This window comes from Thunnus albacares, chromosome 5 (genome assembly GCF_914725855.1).
Source record: "Thunnus albacares chromosome 5, fThuAlb1.1, whole genome shotgun sequence".
In the NCBI taxonomy this organism is placed as follows: Eukaryota; Metazoa; Chordata; class Actinopteri; order Scombriformes; family Scombridae; genus Thunnus; species Thunnus albacares.
This window is the reverse complement of record NC_058110.1, coordinates 18,224,140-18,247,236: the sequence shown is the minus strand read 5'-3', so window position 1 is coordinate 18,247,236 and position 23,097 is coordinate 18,224,140. Positions and strand designations below refer to the sequence as shown.

Genomic DNA, 23,097 nt, shown 5'->3' with positions numbered 1-23,097 from the left:
TTCATTTGTTGCCTGCTGCTCAAACATCTGTTTTTCATATGTATTTTTTATATTTGACTATTCACAATCTGCATTCAAATTCCTCCTTTGAAAGCCTTACTTTGCTGGAGGCAAAGATGTTTTCCATTAGTTTTAAGAGCAATCCCAAAGCCAAATGTGCAAATCAATCTAAAACCTGAAGTTTACGCCCGCTGAATGTTCCTACAGCAGTTCTCATATCTCCTTGGCCAGAATGTAACAAAGCAGCAGGGTCAGTGGGAGAGCAGAAACCCTCTGAACGTGCCATGAACCTCTGTGTTTATGCAATAATAACAGCAGCAAATGAGGCTCCAGACTGAGCGCTGACAACCCCTTAGAAAAGGACAAACCATATGTGGCGTCAAGTAACGAACACTGACTGACACCATCTAAATGGAGAAAGAAAGCGAGCCAAAGAGAGAAAGGCCATCCTGAAGAAAACTCAGACAGCGCGGAGAGAGAAAATACATCAGTCTCCGTCAACACGTTGAACCTGGTTCCTGCCAGAGAACATGACTCCTGTGCCCGCCTCCCAGACTTCGCCTCATTCAGCCCGCTCCATCCAAATCCCCCACACCACTTACCCCAGGGCGCCACTGTAAGAGGGCCCATTCAGGCAGCCGCCCTGAGCCCCTTTCCCCAGTCTCCTCAACTCAGCTCATCACTGTTTAGAAAACAAAGCCCTGTGAAATGAGAGGCCCTCCTTATCAGCGCTCCGAGGCCTGGGGCACCATTTGCATGACAATCCGCCGGCCGAGGCCTGTGAGGCGATGACGGACGGATGAAATGAGAGGAGTGGGATAGGTGGGTGGCTGCTGTTGTTGGGGGAGGAGAAGAGGGTAGGAGAGGCAAGAAGGAGGGATAGTTGAGTTATCAGTAGCCACTGTTCGTTTCCTGCTAAGTATCAGTTTACTCCCTAATCCCTTCTCTCAATGCTCTCTGTGCTCAAGTGGCCCAGCTGCACTGACCAGGCCTAATCCCCTGGTCATATATACACACAGATACTATTCAATGCCTACAAACTACACACACACGCACACAGGAGGATAATATTCAAAAGCTACAAACTAGCAAACACACACAACAATCCGCCCACCACTACATTACACTGAAGTGATTCAGCCTGTGTGGGATGCGTAGTACATCATCTTCCGCAACCTCATTAGGAGTGAAATGTAAGTGCACATGACAGAAATAGCTGTTTAGCTGAAGGTGACTTCAACTAGGTCAATTACATTAAATTCTAGGTCAAGTCAACTGGGCCAATCAACGTCCCTTCAGGTTCAACAGATACAATAGGAGAGAGCAGGAAGACATAATATAGAGAAACAAGGGAGTTTCTGGTAACAATAAAGGTGCCTGTTGTTCACCCAACTGGAAAGGGGAGTATTTCTAATGTATGTGAGCAAAGGCCTGACTATGCGGCTTGTGTTTTGTGTTGCAACACACTCCTTTTAACTGAGCAGCATATGACATTCTGGCAGGGTAACAAGTATTCTTTCACAATAGGCCTGCACATTTTGACTACGTGACTTGTTGGTGTGATTGAATCTTCGGTGGGACGCTGTTCCAGAAGTCTAGTCTTGGCATGTGAGAGCGAATGCACAAGCTGTTTCTGTGAGAGGACAGGGTATATACAGTACAGTACATGAGTGAGTGACACACACACACATATTTGTAGGTGTTCCTCTCTGTGTTTATGTCGTTTGCGTGTCAGCAGCGAGGCCCACTCACTGTTGCCTCTATTTGATTTGCAAATGCGGGACTGTTCGTAACAGTGTGCCAGTGAGTTCTACTGTTCCCCATTAAGATATCCTCCTGTGTGTGGCACATTGTGTTCATGTTTTTTTTCCCCCTGTTCGTGTTACTGCAAGCATGGGCATGTGGGGCCTTTGTCTCCATCTCTACCTTCATTAAACAGACTACAAAGCTTGCGTGTTTCTGTCGAATGCACTGAGCAGTAAAAGAGTGTGTGAGACTTGGAGGCAGCGTGTGAGAGAGGGGCACACAGTAGGGCTCACTGTGAAAAGGGGAGTGGGTATTGGGCAGACAGTAGTGGCAGAAGGGGAGCAGATTGAGAGAGGATGGTGAACAGTGGGCTGGAAGACTTGCTGGCACACTAGGTGGGGCCATCGAGGGTGCCCTTGGTCCTCTACCTCATGGCAGAGGCTACAGCACGACAGGGTGCACACTGAGTGACCATCAGCGCACCGACGGGTTTCATGAAGAACTAGGCTTCATAAAAGAGGAAAAGAAAGTACCACACCCTTGTCAGTGGTGCCAGCAAGTTTCACTCTCCTTCTCTCTGTTTCTCTGCCCACGTCTTCCTGCCATCCCTCTGAGGCTTCTGCTACAAGGTCCCACACAACAGATTCATTTCCTTCCTCTTTTCAGTATCAGTTTTTCCGGAGGATCTCCGTCACTGCTTTTGTAACTTCTCTGTGTCCCTTACTGCTACACCTTGTTACATGTGCTCTCATTCCCCACAGGTCGAATAATTCTGCTTCTCTGTTCAAGCTCTGTTGCACACAGTTGAGTCACCTGCGAGCTTTCAAGTGGGAGGTCTATCGAGTCTCTATTGTGTGAGTTACACAAGCACACACAATGAAACCTGCCTAGAATCGAGAAAGAAATAGTTTATACGGTGGTGAAGTCAAAAGCTGGGAGGAGGGAGGGAGGAATGTGTGTGTGTGTTGACATGAAGGGGGGATGCTTTCATTAAAGGTGCTGAGCTGCAACGCCTTTCAACAGCTGTCAGAAAGCTCATTACCTGGGCTCCTACAGACACACACACATACATACACCCACACACCCGTAAAGAGGCCGCACTAAGCTGTCTTTTGAAACAAGGTCTATGATAAAACTCGGCTGCCGACCAGGAGATGGCTCAGCAGTGAAAACACACCAAGCTGGCCAGGAGTAGTGAGAAACCAGACATTAACACACACACACACACACACACACACACACCCCTCCAGGAATTTACACCTTTATGTCAGAATCAGCAGAAAGTCATGAAACACAAAGAGAGACAGACACATGTGTGAGTGCACATGATGCACACATATGATCTGAGAGCAGATGTACATGTATAGTAGAACGTTTTGGCTCATAGGTGCCATGGCGGCTACTGACAAAACTCTGGACTTTTGAGAATGGCACGATGTGACATGGCACACAAACTCCTGCCAACACACACACACACTTCACACTTCTTTATCTATCGCTCCCCCAAAAGAAAGCGTACAAGCAGAGCAGAGCAGAGCAGGAAAGGCAGCAGGTGGGATAAGCCTGTATCCTCAGGGCACATTTTAAAAAGTGGAATTACCCTTGCAGTCTGCTGGTGCTCTCAAAACACCCTTTCTTCTTTACAGCACCTCATAAAGGGCCTTTTGATATTTTCTTGATGGAGTCAGCCAAGCCAACATTTGGCAGCAAGCACCCCCCTTTTCCTGCACCACACAACCCTGTCAAGAAACACACAAGTGGGCTTCAAACAGACAAACCTGCCCACCAAGCTGCCTGTCCCCTATGAACCCAGCAAAAAACTTTCCTTCCAATGTCCTTGAATTAAACCTGAGGAAGGAGGTATTAAAAAGAGAGGGAAACATCATTTCAATGAAAGGATTTTAGTCATTGGCCTTTTATGGTTAGTGCAGGAAAAAGCAGACAGTCAAGTGCAGATCTGTGGAAAAAATGTGCCCCCTCATCCCTGTGGTGAGCTCCAGCTGACTCTTCATCTGCCCACCAGAAGACATAGAGGAACAGAGCTCTCCTCCGGTGACTGGAGAGTGAACCCAAACCTGGCAATCCGCTGCAGGCCTGGGCCATTGATCATGTCAAGAAGACAGGACAACTCACGGGCAGGCGAGGAAGCAGACAGCGAGTGGAGGCAGGCAGGCAGGCAGGCAGGCAGGCAGGCAGACAGACAGGCGAGGTGAGGAGAGAAGAGAGGAGAGGAGAGTCATCGAGGGAAACCCTGAGTCTTTGATCCCCGGGTTGTTTCTCGTCCTCCCAGACTTCCTCTCACCATCTGTAGCCCTGGCTCTCACCTGTCTGTCTCTGGCAAGGCCACTAGTGCTCATTCAATTGCTATTGCTTCCTCTCCACAACAATAGAAACCTACAAAAGTAGAAGTAGCCCAGCCGTGGCTGCAGCCTTGCTCTGTCAGAGGAAGTGAGGGGAAAGGAGGATAACGTAAACAACAACAGTAGTAGTCACCCCTGCTCATTGGGGAAGCACCGCAGACCAAAGCGTGCAAACGCAAACCTCTTATTGGAAGGAACAAACACACCCACAAGTAGTAGCACACAGTTCATTCTCACTCAGCATGTAAATGTCTGTGCCCGGCATGTGCACACACTACACTAAGTGTTTCTTCTATGTTTTGCTGCTAGGCCTCACATATGCCGCAGCTCAGTGACTGCTTTAAAAAGTCACAGTCATCTATTTAATATCTCTTCTCATTTTACAGAGTCCTCTGTCTATTCACTTTGAAGGACTTTAAAAGCAGCACTTTGAGAAAGACAAAAGTGAAAATTGAAACTGTGAGACAGCAGCCAGAAAATGACTGTGGCTTCCTGATTTGTGGTCCACATATGTAGTGATTTTTGAAACACTGCAAAACTGGCATAAACTCCCCCTTAAACTGGCACAAACACTTTACTCATATCAGATGTACAAAAAAGTCTGAGAAACTTCTGCTTTGAGTGGTTCAGTGGAGCAATGATGCATATAAGAATTTTTCACTTTTGCTTGGCAACCAACCGCCAACATGTTGCCCAACTGTGTGTCTGGGCGGAGGCTGTCAGAGCGCAGACAAGATATTCAGATTGGGGCCATACAGTGATTCATTTCCTTCTCTATCTGCGTCTCGATGTATTGGAAGTTCCATGTCATAATAATATGGGGAAACAAAAACCCATTTTGACATTTTGAATATTATCATTCAGAGAATCAAAATATGTGATAGAGAAAGTAAGCAATGCCCATTCAGTCAGTTCCCATAATAGCAGTGCACCCTGAACTCATTCAGCATTCTTGAACAAAGCATAAATCATCCCAAGCAACCCCTCACTCCTTCGCTGGATCGCTTCCTGTCTAACTGGCTGCCTGTCTGGTTTTCTCTCAGTGTTTTCTGGCAAATGTGCTCAAACAGTGGAGCACGAGCTGATAAATCCAGGCCTACTGATAGAATGACTACAGCCGGCTCTCATCCAATCACAGGTCATGCTACAGTGAGGAAATGGACATATTCTCTGCTAGTTTGTAGCCAGTGAAGAGCATGTGCTTTATTTCCTGTGTCCATGCATGCCTGCTCGTGAGTGCCTGTCATGTGTGTAAGTGAGAATGCACTTTTTGTGTCAGAGTCTGAGTAAGACATGACACTGCTGGGGCTCACTGAAACAGCGAGTGTATGTACATGCGCTTCAGTAACCTGGTTATTGCCAGCTTTCTGCAGTAACCTGAGTTCTTCCTGATAAACAGATTAAGAAAAAGCAAATTTATACAGTTACATTGCTACTGGAGAAACCTGATTTCTTATATACATTTTTTTAGGTTTATTAGTGCGATTTTACATGTCCACATGTTCACAACAAAGAGCCGAGAAAGTATGACAGTGAAAGCAGTGGATGTGGGATGAAAGGAAAGATCAGTACTGCGGCGGTGCATCCGTGTATCCAAAATAAATAAATCCAAACTCAGACTAAAACTGAAACTGAAATTAAGATAAATAAGTTCCTACAACTGGGAAGTAGAATATTTGTATGATTCAAACACATGCGCACAGTAAGGAAAAACTGTGTGGTCTGACAGTCCCGATCAAAATTATGACAGTGGGTTGGAGACAAATCTGATTATGGAGCAGCTGTAAAGTTTTCAAGATGTGAACACATTCTCCTGTTTCCTGCCTTAACCTGATTTCTCCCAATAACCTGGTTTCATGTGCAAAACATAGTCACACAGACAAACACACACACACACACACCCTTCATTAACATTCATATTCTCCCAGTAAAAAGTCCCAAACTGTCAGCTAAGCACACAGTTACAGACATATCAAGCTTACACATACCTGTTCCCCCTCAAATGATCAAACAGGCAAAATATACACAAAGACACTCACACACTGAAAAGAACACGTATACTCACAAACAAATGAACTAATGCAACAATATACAAATGAACTCATGCGCTATTTCCAAAAAAGTGGTCATGGCAGTTGCACATACGCACATTGGCAGAATTTGACTAATGTCGAGGTGAAAACAATGCCAGCGGTCCTTCCTCCCTCCCTCTACCAACATCTCCTCCATCACTCTCCACCCCGGAGCCCAGATAATAGCTGTACTACACCAGCCGCCCACCACTCCCTGCCAAACACTGTCGGCTGCGTAAACACAGCCCATTCACACATACACAGAGGGAGGACAGTCGGGCTCGTCTGGGTTTCTAGTCCAGGCCTGGCTGTCCGAGCGCTGCGCTTCTCATAACAGTGAGCCCCCTAGCAACGCTCGAGCCAAGCCGTCAGTCAATAACACGTTGGTAACAGAACTGCTCTCTTCACACTCTGCTCACACATGGCTCCGAGCTGACATACACATCCTCCTATATACGCTATACATAAACACACATGCACGACAGTACTGTACATCGCGTGCTTACCAGTGAAATAAACTCTCACAAGCAAAGCACGCACACACACAAAGGCCAGGGTGCACACACGCACATACACACAAAGACTGCCAATTGCCCACGCCTATGAACAAGGGAAAATGTGCCTGGCAGGCAAAGAGCTGTTCTCAGTAAACAACTACAATAGCAGCAGCCAGACATGGGTGTTAGGGTGGGCAGCCACAATACCTCTGTGACCAGCAAACTATTGTGAAAGAAACTTACGAAAGTCCACATTTTATACCCTGCTGATACACAGGAGCAAACAGTTGGCTCAGTTGCCTCATAACAGCCTGTTCTATCATGTTGTGCTCCACAAATTTTCAGCTAAACAGGATTCTTCTTAATGTTTCAGGGGGTAAGCACTCTTGTGAAATACTGCTAAAGGGTTTCACTAAGACGGACGGAAAGAGACAAACAGCCAGTCCGAGGTGACAGATTCAGTCTCCACATGGTGGCTGATGAGTTTTATTTACAGTGGTGTGACTGACGCTGCCTAGGGGCTATAAACTGCTATTAGAGCGGAGCTGGATTCCAACACAGGCCTGTGGAATCCAGCCTGGCACATTGTCTGTCTCTGGATTTGACACAGCAGTCTGGGTGCCCAACACCGGCCAAACGGACACGTAAACACTACATACGTTGACATATAGGAGTTCGCATGCAGACTCCACACACGCAAGCGCAGGTTTATAGTCTCATATTCATGCATAAGCAAAACCACGTATGAAAGGGGGCTTGTGGAAAAAAAAAAAAAAACTTAAAGCAACTGCAAGGATTGAATCTGTTTATTTATAGGCGGCACTGCCTATTAATGGGCTTGGCTATTACTGCCTGGCTGAGACAGATCTGTTAGCAAGGTGGTGTGATACTGCAACACAAGTAGTTCTTATACTGCTGAAGGCTTCATGCTACAGAAATGTTTTCCATGTTGTAATGTAATATAATACAGTAAGGATTAAGCTATTATGTGGTGAGAATTAACTTTAATGTAATATTTATATATAATATAACAGCTTCAGATTTAGTTTAATGTCATTCCACAGTGATAGTACAAATGTATAATGTTCTGTTTTGTAGTAGCTTCTACAACTACTTATGCATACGCTTATGGACACACAGTAATGCAACTTTCCACATTGAGCGGCTCTGCAAAATAGTGGCTCTCTATCCACTAACTGCACACAAAATCAAGGTGCTTTTTGACTTCGGCATGGAATTTCAGAGCAAGAAAGGGTTACTACTTTCATGCTTCAGTGTTTTGTACATTTCACTTTGATCCTAATTTGATCGGAATAGTAGAAATATTCTACTTCAAACAGCCCATTTGGTTATTTCGGCATAATTGTTTATAGAGACAAGTAAAGGCTTTTCCCTCGGTCATATCAATTACGATTCAGTGACCTTGGACCAGCTGACTACTTAAGCCTTTTAACTTCAGCGCATTCATTTGACATTATCTTGAGAGGATCAACAGGGTTTATGTATATATAACAGCACTGACAAGTCCTCATTAGAACTACAACCATGGTACTATAAGTCTCCTTCATTCTCTCTCTACACACACATGCACACACACCAACCCCCCAACCAAGATACCACAATCTATTCCGAGTCCTGCCCCCTCAGGCATTCTAATCTTTTAATTGAATCTTTTGTAATTATAATGAAATAACTGCGGACTTCCATCAGGGAGAAAATGATCGGGGCCAGAATGTGCCAGCGGTCACAGGAAGCTCTTATTTCTCTGCCACTGCTGCTGAGATTTACCCTCATTTCAATTAGCTCCTCAATTCACATTTGAACAGCACATTAAGGGAAAACAAAGAGGCGTGTGTGCCTGTGTGTGTGTATGTGTGCGCGTGTGTGATTGGACACAGAGTGATGGATTACTCTAGCGATCTGTTACCTCCATGTCACCCTCTTGTATATATCGCTTGTGAGGATCACAATTAATATCCAAACAGTGTTCAAAAAAGATGGAGCCACGAGTGTGTTTTGGTGAGAAAAACACACTTCCCCTTCTTCTGACCCTGGAGAACTGCTAAGCGTAATTGCCTCATTCTTCTAAGCAAATGAACATTGACAGAGAGGGGATTGGTCTGCATAGGCTCTCTCAAATGGCTTCCCTGGCAGTTGACTAATTCAGTTCTCATTGACGTATGACTAAATCAGTGTCCATTATCCTTACATGCAGGGTAGCTCAGATGTAGTACCATCTCGGTGGCATAAGGCACTTAAGAGCATTACACAATCCGAGCTGGTTGAAAGGGTCTCCTTTTCTGCAAGCTGACAAGGCCGCCACACATGGTGTAGATCTGACATTGGCCAGGCTGTAGCCTCTGACTAACCTCTGACATTGAGGTCTCCCACTGGTGAACAAAAAAACAGGAAAACTGACCACACACTTTTAAGTCCTCTGATTGTCCCTGGCTAACGGCCAACAGCAGTGACACTTATCACCGCAGGAGATTTACTGCAGTGACAATAGGATATACTCATTTTGTGAAAGATTTAGTGGGACTAACATTTTCTTTATTGTGTTTTCTACATGATATCAAAAATTTCTGACAAGATCCACGTTTTTTTAATTAAATGCACCTCAAAGCTTTTGACCACAGCGATTCATTGTTGAGTATCATGCCAGTGCCAGGTGACTCTATTTACAAACCCAGTGGTTATTTTGGTGTGTCGAGTGTGTGCTTGTGTGAGCGTGGCATTAAGGAGCCAGACAGGTCCCTCTGTTGTGCAGCTGGGCTGGCTTAATGAGATATCAGACTCAAACATCAATTCATCAGCCTCATTGATGAGGACAATGAGGGGCAACTGCTTCGGTAAAGAGACGCATTATGGCTCCTCGTGTGGGGATAGGACAGCCTTGTTTACAAAGGTTATTGGGCACAGAGGGCTTGAAACAGTACACCACAGCAGCCTCCACTTTGCTCTGCTCTGCTAGACTCAACTCCTTTACCCTCGGGGCAGCTTCTCAGGACTTTTCTCTTTGATTTTCTGGAACAAAGACCCAAAAGAAAAATGCACTTCTGGAAACTGGAGGCCTAATTTTTAAATGTGCGCATGTGTGTGAATGGGTTAAAAGGAGAGGCCATAGAGGCTTGATTGATTAAATAAACAAATCTCATCTTGTTATCATCAGGACTCCCCTAGCTAAGCAGAGCAGGCTGGGCTGGCTGGAGTCCCCCCTGGCTTGGCCTCTACTGACAGGGCATCTGTCTTCATTAAAGCTCAGCCAGTGTGCATGACAGCCACTGAAATGCTGGTGTCTTCACGATTAATGAAGACAGATGACTCCCCCCGAGAGGCAGTAAAAAGGAACAAAAAGCAGGAGAATGAACAAACAGGAAAACACCAAAAAAAAAAAAAAAAAAAATTATCAGAACCAAATTCAAAAAGCTCCTAAAACCCAAGAACACAGTTAAGCTGTTTATCCAACTGCTCCATCTTTTCTTGTATTCATGATTGTTTTTTCCACTGTCATATCTGGCTTGGCTCCCTCTACACTTCTCCCACCATACCACGCATACACACCCCCACTCCTTTTCCACTCTCACACGCTCTCTCACAGCAGCAGCGGCCCCCTGGAAGTGTATGGAAATGGACCCCAGTTTTGTCTGTCCAGAGACAGGCCTGTTGTTAAGAGTCGGAGCGTTGTCTCAAGTCAGAGGAGGAAGGAGGGAGAGGAAAAATGAGAAGCTGACAAAGGAAAACAACAAAACAGAGAGAGAGAGAGAGAGAGAGAAAAAAAAAGCTGGGCAGAATATCCCCTGGCTTTCTTAAGACTGTGTATGCATTCCACATTTCTAATTTATTCCTCCATTTATCCATTAAATAATTCATCTTTTTATTAATTCATGGCTGTTTGGCTCGAGAGGAATATCATTATCCATCTAGTATCCAGAAGCGTAAACAAACCTCCGACCTAAGAGGACTGTGAGCAGGCAACACCAAACTTTTAACATCTGTAATATTAAACAGGCTACGTTTGTCATTAACCTTTCATGGGAAATTCATCAGAAACAAATCTTCTACTGTCAAACCCACATTGTGAATCGAAGATAAACTAAACAAGGTGTATCCAAAGTGTCAGGGTTTCCTCTTCCTGTCACTCAACAACCCTTTTTCCTCTTTCATCTGTGCACACTCATAGTTTTGTTTTTAGTATACAGCACCTGGCAAGGTCAAACCTCAGGTGCCTCACATTGTCACTGAAACTTGACTCCATGGGCTCAAACTCGCAAGTTAAACATGGGGAGACACACACACACACACACACACACACACACAGGCAAGCACACACACACACACACACACACACACACACACAGGCAAGCACACACAAACATGGACACACAGTGCATATCATATCATAGCAGAGAGTTTCTTTCAGATGGCTGAGCAACTGAAACTGGCTGAGGGCTGTGAGGGGGGTGGGAAGGAGGGGAGAGGAGAGGAGAGGAGACTGTCTGTCCCAGTCCTTTCCTGTGCTGCTCTGTAGCCCCTGACAGCAGCCCCCTTGGCCGAGCCCTGAGGGGTAAACAAGTCAGCAATGAGAGAGCTAGGGAGTGAGTGAGTGTGTGTGTGTGTGTGTGTGTGTGTGTGTGTGTGTGTGTGTGTGTGTGTGTGTGTGAAAGAGTGAGTGAGTGAGAGAGAAACAGAGAGACAAGAGTGAAAGAGAGAGACATGATTGTGTCATACAAGAAATCCAAGCAGGATGCCACTTACACTGAACGCTGGCACTGCCTGTCCAAGCGAAGGGGTCCAGCCCCGCAAAGAAGGGGCTCGCCTTCCGCAGCATGCACGCACCACGGCTGGTGACATCATAAAGCTGACGGGGGCCCATTCCCAGAGCCTCCATACAGTCGAACATGGCACCCCCCCTCCCTCAGCAAAAATCACTACGAGCCCTCAGTCCTGCCTGCGTCCTGCCCTGCTTCCACCGCTCACGTCACTCGCTGAAACAGTGACAACAACAAACAGCAGCAACAGCTAGCAGGATCTGCTACCTTCCCTTCCCTTCACTTATCTCTCGCTGTCACTCTCCCTGCTGCCTTTTCCTGCCGATGCTGGATGTTTCCCTCTTTCCCTCTCAGCTGGAATGCAGTTCTGGTTCCTGCCTGGCTGAGCTGAGCAGAGCAGAGCTGAGCTGAGCTGAGCTGAGCTGAGCGTGACTCCTGACTCTCTACTCTCCCCCTGCCCTTGGATGAGCTGCTCCCTGTCTGCTGTAACAGACCTAAATAACAGCCTCTCACAGCTCTCGCTGAGACCCAGACACGGCGGAGCGAACCAACTGCCTCGGCGTGACGCTCTGAGAGGGGGTGGAGAGAGAGAGGGAGAATGCCAGAGAGGGAGGGATAGAGAGAGGGACCCAGAGGGAGGGAGGGGAGGGGGGGGAGAAGGGAGGGAGGGAGAGGGAGGAGAGGGGGCCGGCCAGCAGAGCCTGCACTAGAGGAAGAACTGATCTAGTTAGAGGACAAAACTTTATTCCCATTCTTCTCTTACTTTTTTTTTTTGTTTTTTTTTTTGTCCAAGCTGCTTTTGTGTTTCATATTTCAGCCCCAAACGCAAACAAACACACCCCCCTCCTCCTCCCCTCGTGTCCCATTCAGATCTGGTCCCTGTCTCTGTCTGTCTTTACATCGCACCTCCCCCAATTCCCCTGCAGTAAATATGAGCCCCCTCCCCTCCCTTCTCTGAGCCCCCGTCTCTAATCATAACCATATTAAAGTCCAGCCACTGGCTCGGTGTGTATGTGTGTGTGAGAAAGAGAGCCAAAGAGAGAGCGGAGAGAGAGCGGAGAGAGAGAAAGAACATTGTGCTGTGGTTGAACCCAGAAACCAGATGCCAGGGTAAATCCCTCCCTCCTCTCTCTGTCTGTTTGAGGGAACAGAGGATGGGCAGTTCTCTCTGTCTCTCCCTCTGGAAGTGCTTTAACAGTGATGAATGAGGGCTGCCTTGCTCAATCCCCTCGGTGCATTTGCACAGACAAATGCCCCCCAATACACAAACACACCATGCGCTGGACACACTTCTCACAGGTTCACTTGACCTTGTTTGTGATTTATCTCTGAGCAACCTTTACAGAGACGTACACAGAGATGCGAGGGGTAGGTGGCAGATGTGATGAAGTAATTAGTTTTGATGTATGGTGTCACCTGAACCACCTCTAGGATGCATCACTGAGGCTCAAGATTACACATTTAACCTTCTTTAACGCAATCTGTTTTGTGTACTGCTAAAAACAATTGAATTTAAAAACACAGCAGCTCCCTCCCGGTGAAAATAAATCAAAAGGAAATCAATAGGTGGTCTACGGTCAATAAAAAAGCTTGTCACTAGTCCTAACTGTTGCTCACCAGACGGATAGACTCTGGCTGGGCTAAAGCAAACAGCCTGATACAATGGGAGATATATGATAATAGAATGGCTTTAGTCTATGCGCTCTGCACATTCATCTCCCCCTGTCAGACCAGTACAAGTGGTACAGCCCAGCAGGCAAAAAAGACACCATTTCCTGTCAATCTGTGCTGCTGGCTAGGCTCTCCATAAACACACAGTGCCCTCCCTCCCTCCCTCCCTCCTCTTCTGTCTAACACTTCAGTCTTTTTCCTGTCTCTTGAAAGAAACCGTGCTTTCACGTTTCGGGCTATTTTGAATGATTTCGATTAAAGTGTTTATTGGTTTAAAAGCTTTCCCTTTAGTTGAGAGACCTCTTGTTTATTTTCTTAAGCTGGCACAATCACGTGCAGTTGTACACACACATGTGGGCTGATACTTCTTGCGCACGCACTCACTCTCACACACACGTACACACAAACACATTTAACAACTCCTCTGTTGCATCAAACGGTAAACATCAGTAGTTTTTCTTATGTGGTTCTTCGTACAGCCGTCAGGTCATAAAGAGGAAGCTTTATAATATAAAGAGCGGAGCAGTGAGGCAAGATAAACTGTTATCTATCAAAGATTCCCCTGCTAACACTTTGTTGTGAAAATGTCTCTTTCTTTCTCTTTCTACCTCTCCACCCATTTACACAATAATTCAAAAAAAAAAAAAAAGTCTTCATCTGGATACATTTCGGATTAAATCATCACTGCCCCGAGTCACATTTTTATGATCAACACGCATTCTTCTCACACTCGTCTTTCGTCTCCTTCCTGTCTTTTTTTTTTTTTTTTTTTTTTTTTTTTCCTAGTTTCATACAGCATCCTGGAAACTAAGACTGGCTAATCCCCTGGTGTTCAAATGTTCTATGTAACATCAGTGTTGTTTGCCAGGGCTGCTCTCTGGACCGGCGAGCCACAACACAATCCATTTATAATATCATGTGCTCACACTGGAAGCTCTTTTGTTTTTTGGAGATTTATGGACCTATCTGACTCTCTCCTGGTTTTGACATTTCTTTTTACTGTGTTTGAGACTATAATTCAGACCGCTAACCCCAGGTTCTCCGCTTATTGGCACATAGCACTGTGAGCTGTGGGTCTTCCAGAGTTTCAGAGGGTTTTGCGGAGTGAGTTTAGACATCTAATCTACACATACTCCATACTGCTGCTGACCCAGGCCGGTCCCCCCCTCCTCCCCTCCCCTCCCCTCCCCTCCCTCCTCCCCTTCCTTCCCTGGCCAGAGAGGTTGAACTCTAGAAGAAACCCCCACTGGGCCACTAACTTTCCCCCCAAACTTATCCTGCCCTCCCTCTTTCTCTCCCTCACTCTTTGGCTCACAAGTCTCTCCATCGCTCTCCTTAATTCTTTTTTTTTTTTTCCCTCTGTTTCTGCAAATACTCACCCCATTTCATCAAGTTCCCTATGGCCATTTTTTCCTGACTGCATGATTTGTTTTAGTTGACAAAGTTCTCTGCTTTTGTTTCTGGTTTTGGAAATGTTTCATTTTCAGCGGCTGCCAACTCACTGGTCATTTTGCGCGACTGCTGTTTTCAGTCATGTCTATATGCACTGAATACACGAGAATTTGACATACATTCAAAATATTTTAAATTTTCTCTTGTGATAAGATTTCATATCAACGGTACAGTAGACAAGGAAGCGTAGTCAGCTTGACCTAGTCAGCTTGTAGCTCCACGTGGGCTGGAACCCAGGAAAATCAGGCTTTACTACTGTCTGACACTCTGATGCCGATTACAGATAAGACGTATACAACACATTGTTGCCACTTCCTCTGTATACAGTCGTTCAGGTTCCAGCCAAGCAGTCAACAACGCAGTGGTGTGTGAGGCAATAAAGACAGCTTGTTTTTAGATGCCTATGTGCTAAACGCAGCATGGTGATTTTGAAAGGAATGTAGTGGTTTTCCATTGCTGATGTGAGCATGTGTGCAGTGTGTGGACGTGCTGAAACAGATTGCCGGTGATGATAGAGACACTGAACACCAGTCCAGAGCGCCCTCCCACTCCAGCCAGATTCAGGTTACACACACACACACACACACACACACACACAAATTCTCAACAGGTTGTTTTTTTTTTTTTTGCAGTGCAAAATAACTGAAGGAAGGAGCTGACAAACAAGATCCTCGCACCCAAAACCATTTTCTGTCCTTTTCATTTACAAAGTCACAAAAAAAATGGAAAAAAAAGAAAAATCTTAAATGACGGTGTGTTGTTATGTTCGTCAGTGAAAACACAGAGTACAATCCTAGCGTTCTTTCTCATCACATCCATCAACTGCTCCACCAGCCGCAGGTTTTACACATGTTCAGCTCTGACAAGACATGTAATCTTATCCACTCATCTACCTCACTCTCTCACAATATATCTCTGGGAGATACCTGATGTGTCACTGAGGAGCGACGTGGGGAAAGTGAGGCATGAGTTATGAGAGAGGCCGCTTCTCAGCGGCGGCCATGTTCACCTCTGTTCACAGGCCGGTCTCACCGAAGGCCTAACACAGTGCTACTTTTCAGAACGCTATCAGTCTTGGCCATCTTTCAGCAAAGTTTTTTTTCGCTCTCTGTCTTTTTCTTTTTCTCTCCCTCTATCTGTACTGTCATGACATTTTGCTACTTGTGTTTTGTGGGAAAAAAAAAGAAAAAGATCTTTTAGTTGCTTGGCCAAAAACACAAACCCCCTGTCTTGTTCTCATAGGTCCGCCCTGTGCCTGGGTGCCCTCCCACGCCTTCTGAGAGCCCATCCCTCCTTTCTCGCCATTGCACGCTCTTGGTCTTGCACGTGCCCACAAAGGCCCATCTGAAAACAGACCCCTCCCATTTTTAATAGTAGCCTCTTTATCTTCATCTGTCATCATGTCAGAACTGTAGCACACTCTGTGGCCTCTCCCTTACCAGAAACCTTTGCTGACTTTCCACACACGCAAGCATGCAGGCACACACAAGCATGCACACACACTAATACACAAACACAAAGTTTCAGCAAATTTCCAGCACTTAGGGCAATTGGCTCCAACTTGCAGAGAGGGATAACAAGAGGAAATCCAAGGTGAAGGCTGAGGACAGAGAAAGAAAGGAGAGAGGAGAGAGCGAGGGGAACTCGAGAGTGCGTAAGCCAACAGGGTTTAGGTGGATATCATCGGAGGAGCAGATATTCCACTCACTATCAAATTCACCAAAAAAAAAAAAAAAAACCCTCCTTCATTGGGTGCCTAAATTGTCTGGAAGAACAAAGTGAACCTTTCTGTCCATTTTCCACTCTATTTGTTGAATCATTTCCTGCACTGGTTACAAAAATTTAAAAAAGAGCAATGTGAGAAGGAATCGATTTCCAAAAAGGAGTGGAGTGCCTAGTAGAGTTGTCATCTTGAGGCTAGCGGTCTCCTAGGGAGATGAAAGCATGGATGTCAGACGATGCAGAGCTGTTTATTAAAGTCAAGGAGGCTCCACTCTCACTGATAGATCAAGGACACAGCCAAACAGCACTGCGCACATGCTGTCATCACACACACAAGTACACACAAATGGTCCAGTCCTAGCATTGCGAATTTCACTCTTATCAACCGTATGTGATGACCACATCTGTCATGAACTTAACTATCTACCTTCAACTGCATGCATTGTCTGCAATCCTAAGAGTTTTCTATTAATCTACTAATCTTGAAGTTGTTCTTTGAAATTTTCATTTGTAATGTTTTCACTGCAGTCTCAGACCATTGCTCTTTCCCACCAATAAATCTAAAAGAGATCAGTAAATGCCACAAAGATTGACGGCGGTCAGGGATGGATTGGCTTTGTTCTCGAGAGCAAACAGAAAAGTCAACACTCGGGTCTCCTAGGGCCTTTCACAGTTTCAAAAGGTAGGTGGACAGGTGACATCACAGTTTGTAAAGACTCTAAAGAGCATGCAGGAGGAGAAGAAAAACTGGAGATGGGAGTTTTGTCTCCCTGTGTCTTTAGGGAAGTTTCTGGCTACAAAAAAGTGAGTGGCAGCAGAGCCAAGCTTATCGTTTTCATATCCATACACAGCTCACTGTCTCTTTCGTCTCTCTCCCTTGCTCCTCTCAAATATATATAAACCCACATAAGCACACACATATGCACCCAGACAAATCTAACCGTCAACCGCGTACCCAACTCCATCAAGGCTGGGCTGAAACCCAGCACTTCAGCCTTTATGAAAATAAATAAAGCGGTACAATGTGCAGTTTGTGCTCTGCTTCCCCTCCAGTGGAGAAAGCTTCAACTCTGCTAGTCGACATCCTTCCCTGCTGTCCCTCTCCTCCATTTAAATGTTCGCTTTTTACATTCCCTCTCATACCACATTTCCCACCAAAATGGCTCCTTTACGCAACTCCCCGAGCTCCCTAAGCCAACATGACCTCCTTATGTGTGTGTGTGTGTGTGTGTGTGTGTGTGTGTGTGTGTGTGTGTGTAAGAATGCAATGAGTGTTTTTAATTATGTCACTCTGCATGAGGATATTTTTTTGGTTGGAACATTTTGGTCCTTTTCACAGTCTGCCTGACTTAATAGTCTGTGTGTGTGTGTGTGTGTGTGTGTGTGTGTGTGTGTGTGTGTGTGTGTGTGCGCGCGCACACACAAGCGTGTTTGTGCCTGAGTGTGGATGCATATATGCTTGGCAGCCAATATGCTAATGTGTGTGTGCATTCGTGTGTGGTGTATAAATCCATACCCAACACACACTTTACATAAACAGCTCAACTGTTCACTTTGTCTCCACTTGAGGCACAATTGAGCAGACTCAGGCAGCTTTTACACAAGTTTCAACAAGCTATTCATTCCTTTCTATTAATACAATGCTTTTAATTTCATCCCACTGTGATGCAGCTCACACTCTCACAGCTGAGCCCTTCATGAGTTTTCTGTTTGCGTCACTCAACATAAAGCTAGAAATTATGGTCTGAATGGAAAATCTGAGCCAAGCAAAGGACTTCAGAATTTGGTCCGAGCCGTGTGGGCTGAAGGAAATGACCTACCAGCTTTTCAAAACATCCCTGTGGCTGGCTTTGAGGCCAGGGCTCCGGCCCTGATTGGTGAAAGCTTAGAGAGGTGTTTCAGGGCTCAGTGGCGATGTTATCACATAGTAAGTGGCCTTAATGGGCTTCCAACTGTTTGTTTGAAGGGCTCCTATAATGACAGGGATCAACTGATAACGGCCTCTGCTACACACTGCACAGAGAGCCGTCAGGCCCTGACATGGATGAACGCCTTTGCGCATTTATAAAGATATGGGTGGAAAGGATGGGAGTCTTGCAGCACACCCACACGCTCAGTGAGTCTCATTCTCACATGACTTGAATGTACATTAAACAGTAGCTTTAAGGTTTCCTACTTCCTCCATACAGTATATGCATTAAGAGCGAAGAAAAGCTTACTATCTCTACATGTGCAAACACAGTCTGCCTACGCCATCCCTCCCCTCTCCTGTCTCTTCCCACCTCCGTGCAAAACAGGTATTTCCAAAGACACTGTGGTGCCAAAACAGAGCGCCGCTCTGGGAGGTGCTCTAACCTGTCGGCACAGCATGCACACCCAACAAAGGTAGGTGTCACCCGGGCTACCTTTCTGACTTGCAATTACGCAAGAAGCAATGAAGCTGGGGAAGAATGCAGTACTATTTATTACACACACAAACACACACAGAAATATCTGCAGTACTACTCCCTTTATGTGGAAGGTATTTTCTCAGTCTGGCCTACAGACAGCCCTGACAACAATGAGCTGGCCTGTTAAGCCAACTCCTGGAGAAGAAGTAGAAGGAGAAGAAAAACAGGGCCTGGGGAATGTCCAAACTGAGGCCTTTTGTCTTCCCTGCTAACGTTTAAGAGAGCAGGGAATGAGACTGCTGTCAGTAAAATGACTTGTAACATTCCTTGTCACAGGATGCACCAATAGGATGTTTTAAAAGCCGATACCAACAGCTGAGAGTTTTTCATCCAGGGGCCAATACTAAAACTGATACTAAGATGTGTTTTTGTAAGAGCTTTAACTCAAATGCAGTGCAAAAGAGGTTAAGAGAAAATGAATCAACAATTATTTTGATAATTGATTATTCTTCATTTATTAAACAAAAATGCCAAACATACGCTAGTTCCAGATTCTCAGATTAACTGTGCTTATATCATTTTACACTGAATATCTTTGAGATATGGGCTATTGGTTGAACAAAACAAAAACTTTGAGGGCATTACTTATGCTCTGCACTGTTTCTTGACATTTTATAGAATGAACTAAAGAATTATAGACAGTTTACAGGTAATTACTTGAGTAAAAAAAATACAGAGATCCGTTGCTGATTTGAGTCTCCTAGAAACAAATTCATAATAACATCAACCCTAATATTCACTGTAAGTAATACTGGATCATCTGTAAAGCTGATATTAGTCAATATAAAGGGATAACAAAAATTTTTCTCAACACATAAATCTTGAATTGAAGCTAATTGTCACTATGATCCCGACTTAAACTTTGACCCCGGCCTTGTTTAAGCTCCGTCGCAGAGCTTAAGCCAAATAACTATGCTCCTTTAACCCTTGTGAACGATACTAGTGCCAGCGTGGATGTGTCAGTACAAGCAGTCATGTATGAAGCTACAGTGCATGTGGTTGCCTGTGTCTGTTTGTGCTTTGATACTTGTTTTTGTTTTAACTCATGCCAGTGTAAAAACCAGAAAGAATCCCATCTGTCAGTGCTGTGGGATTTCATTCTGCGTCAGGGGTATGTTTCTAGTTTTTAGATGAAAGAAGTGTTCTGTGCGCAGTGTGAGAAATAGAGAGAGTGGGAAGGGTGTCTCTGGTGGTGTGTTTGCATGTGTGTATCTGTGTGTTTTCCTAGTAGGGTGTGTTCTTGGATTCCACCACACTAGGACATTACCCCCAGGTGCTCTCTCTCTCTCCCTCTCTCTCTTTCTCTCTCTCTCTCTCTCTCTGCTTCTGTGAAAATACCTTGAGGATTAGGTGGGCAGCGGCGGCGAGGAGGGGCGGGGGGGGGGTTGAGGTAGTGATTGACGGCTGAAAGGCTGGAGAGGTGCTCAGGCATGCTGTGGTGGGGGAGAGAGGGGGACTGCATACACAGGCAGGGGGGCTCTGCACTCAGCTGTTGCCACCCACACCCATTATAGCCCCTCCACCACCTACCACCCACCACCACCTGCCGCCCCTTTAGCACTGCACCCAGATAAGATTTCAAATAACTCCTGCTTACCTTTACCTCATGCCCTAGCCTAAATGAAAGCGCCCCTTCTTTTCTCTCTCTCTCTATCTCTGTCTTCCTCTATCTTATGCTAACATCCTGAGCAGCAGTTTCTGCAGCAGAGGTTTTCTCCCTGACCTAGAATCCTGACGTTGATTAAAAAGCAGCGTTTTGAAACAAGCAGGTGTTTTGAACAATGAGCAATGTATGTCAGCAGCGCGTGTGTAATCTGGCTAGTTTTTCCATGACAGAAAAACACTCTGGATTGCCAACAATCTCCTCTTTGTGCTCTGTGTTCCATACATCATCCCATCCTGGCGCTTCAGAATACAACAGTGCCCCCTGTGTTCAAATTTGAAACTACAACTCTTAAACAACTGGAGTGTACTGTTGTGGTTTGAATCTTGCCTCCAGCTCACCTTTCTGTGCAATTAAAAAAGGTGTGTTTTATGCTCTTTCTATTACGTGTTTGAATTGCAAGAGTGCTCATTTTCCAATATTTATTGCACTTTTTCAGATATGTGTTGATGCTCGGAGCACTCATCACCTCACACTGGAAGAATGTTGTTTTGTCTCTAATTGCAGACTTGTGGGTTGCCTGCCTCACAAAAGCTCTGTGAGAGGTCCAGATACACACACACACACACACACAAACACACACACACACACCAGCGAACCCAGAGCCAGAGTTTGTGGTCACAACCACACCATCTACAAGCATCTATAAGGAAACCACAGGAGCAGAGTAATCATTGTATTGATGAAAGTGGACTTTTTCCCTCATGGTTTCTTTTGGGATTTTTTTTTTTCTACCACTCGTCCTATATCACAAGCAGACCCTAAAGTTTTCCATTTCCACAAAATTACACATAATGAAGTGCAATTTAAATTGCTGTATTTTCCTTTTTCCAGTGGACGCCTAAAATGTTACATGTGAGTTGACTAAAATGAAGGTATGAGCCATATATGTGCAGTTAAGGTTGAAATGGAAAACGATACATGAGAAGGAAGAAAAGTCAAACACACGCAGTGATGGAAATGACTTACAGAGAGCAGCCATCTCCTTGGGCAGGTCAGCACCAAATCTCCCAAACAGGCTGCTGTTGGCCAGCAGGTCGAAGGGGGAGTGGCTTCTCATGGAGTTGAAGGCGAAGGGGTAGACAGCAGGTGGGAAGCCGGTCATGTGACCCACCTGCTGTTCCCTGTTGGTAGCCATGACGACGGAGCACCCAGGGGTCCGCAGCAGGCCGCTGGCTGAAGGGAACACTCTCACAACACCTGGAAATCCCCGGAAAAGTCGAAATCCGTGTCCTTTCGAAGGCTCTCAGGGTTTGGGGAATGGATGAGTGACGACGGGACCTCTGGTTTACTGAGGGAACGCCAGACTCCACTTTAGAAGAGTCATCCAGTTCACTTTTCTGGGGAAGATAAGGCAGACACATTTGTTATTTCTCACTAATAAATTCACCACATAAAACATGAGGATAAGTGTTTCTGATTGGCATGGACATGATGATACAATCAGTGGTTTGTGTTCAGATCCTCTCTAGATTCCATAAACACGATTCACCTCACATCAACTCTGAGACCATGATCCATCTACGCTCTGGGATGGAGAATAGTTTATCCACAGTTATAATGCAAGAAGGATGTGCAAAATACCAACAGGTATGAGAGAACGGGAAGGAAGGAGGAAGTGAGGAAGGACGGGACAGCAAGAACCAAAACAGATAAAGACGTGAGAGAAAAAGAATGAGTGAGCTGTGAGAGGAAAAGCCAGAAAAACTGGGACTGGGCGAGGGGAAAAGAAAATAAGAAAGAAGTTTGGAAAAAGTTATAACAGGGAAGAGCAGGAGGGAGGGAGGGAGGGGAAAAAAAGAGAGAGAGAAAAAGAGAGAGAGCTCTTGTTCCTGCAGTTTTGAAGAGCTTCCAGACTTCTACAGTGATTCCAGGCTATGCCATATGATTTAAATCACCAGAACTCTACTATAAAGAGCTCCTCTGTTCCTGCTGCCAGCCTAGCACAGCAGCCTGCCTCTCTGCCTCTTTCCCCCAGGACCAGAGGCCCAGACACGGGGTCCAGAGCACGAAGAAGGGGGGGGGGGGGGGGTAGTGGGTGGAAGGGGGGGGGGTGGTGGGGGTAGGGGGTAGGGAAAATGAGATCCACTGATTGCTAACTGCTGCTGTCACTTCCAACTATCTTCTCTTGAGGTCAGGCTCTCATCCCACAGAGTCATTTTGGCTCTAACCTCCTGCAGCCCGCTCGTCACTTTGACTCCACACAGTAGGCACAGACAAGTCAGGCTCAAGTGTGGACAAGGCAGCAGTTATGCCCCACTGTTGACTGTTAATACAGCAGGGGGAAAAAAAATCCTGGTAAAGCCTCCCATTTTCTTTTTCATGTTTTCTTTTTGCCTTTCACTTCCCTAGCGTGATTTTATGAGTGGGTGGTGTGATCAGCTTGTTTTTTAAATGTGGCTTTGAAAAAGAGCAGAGCCAAGGAATGTGGAACTGCTGTGGCTTGTGAATCCGGGAGAAAAGACAGGGAAAAAATCTTGGTAATGAATTCGGTATAAACAAAGAAATGAGTGAAGGGGGGGGGGGGGGATCTGAGGCTGAACCAGTGAACTGCTGAACTGAGCGAAAAACGCACAGCAGAAGAACAGTGACAGGGTCTGGGCACTGGGGGGCACTAAGAGGTGGCGCCGTGCCCAGGAAAAAGAGGGAGAGCTTTCCAAGACGCACACATATGCACCACACTGTCTGAGAC

General features: G+C 45.7%; 1 protein-coding gene across 6 annotated transcripts in view; it reads right to left on the bottom strand.

The window, feature by feature from the left end:
• Window positions 1-23,097, bottom strand: part of rarga (retinoic acid receptor gamma a) — a 56,554-nt gene that overhangs the window by 8,043 nt on the left and 25,414 nt on the right. For 5 of the 6 annotated variants that reach the window (XM_044352826.1, XM_044352823.1, XM_044352824.1 and 2 more), the window contains one exon: window positions 21,375-21,745. In XM_044352826.1, the coding sequence (XP_044208761.1) occupies window positions 21,375-21,543 (169 nt within the window). In that variant the 5' untranslated portion in view covers window positions 21,544-21,745. Of the gene's footprint in view, window positions 1-11,433; window positions 11,975-21,374; window positions 21,746-23,097 lie in introns of those variants that run through there. The other variant, XM_044352829.1, reaches the window with a different exon arrangement.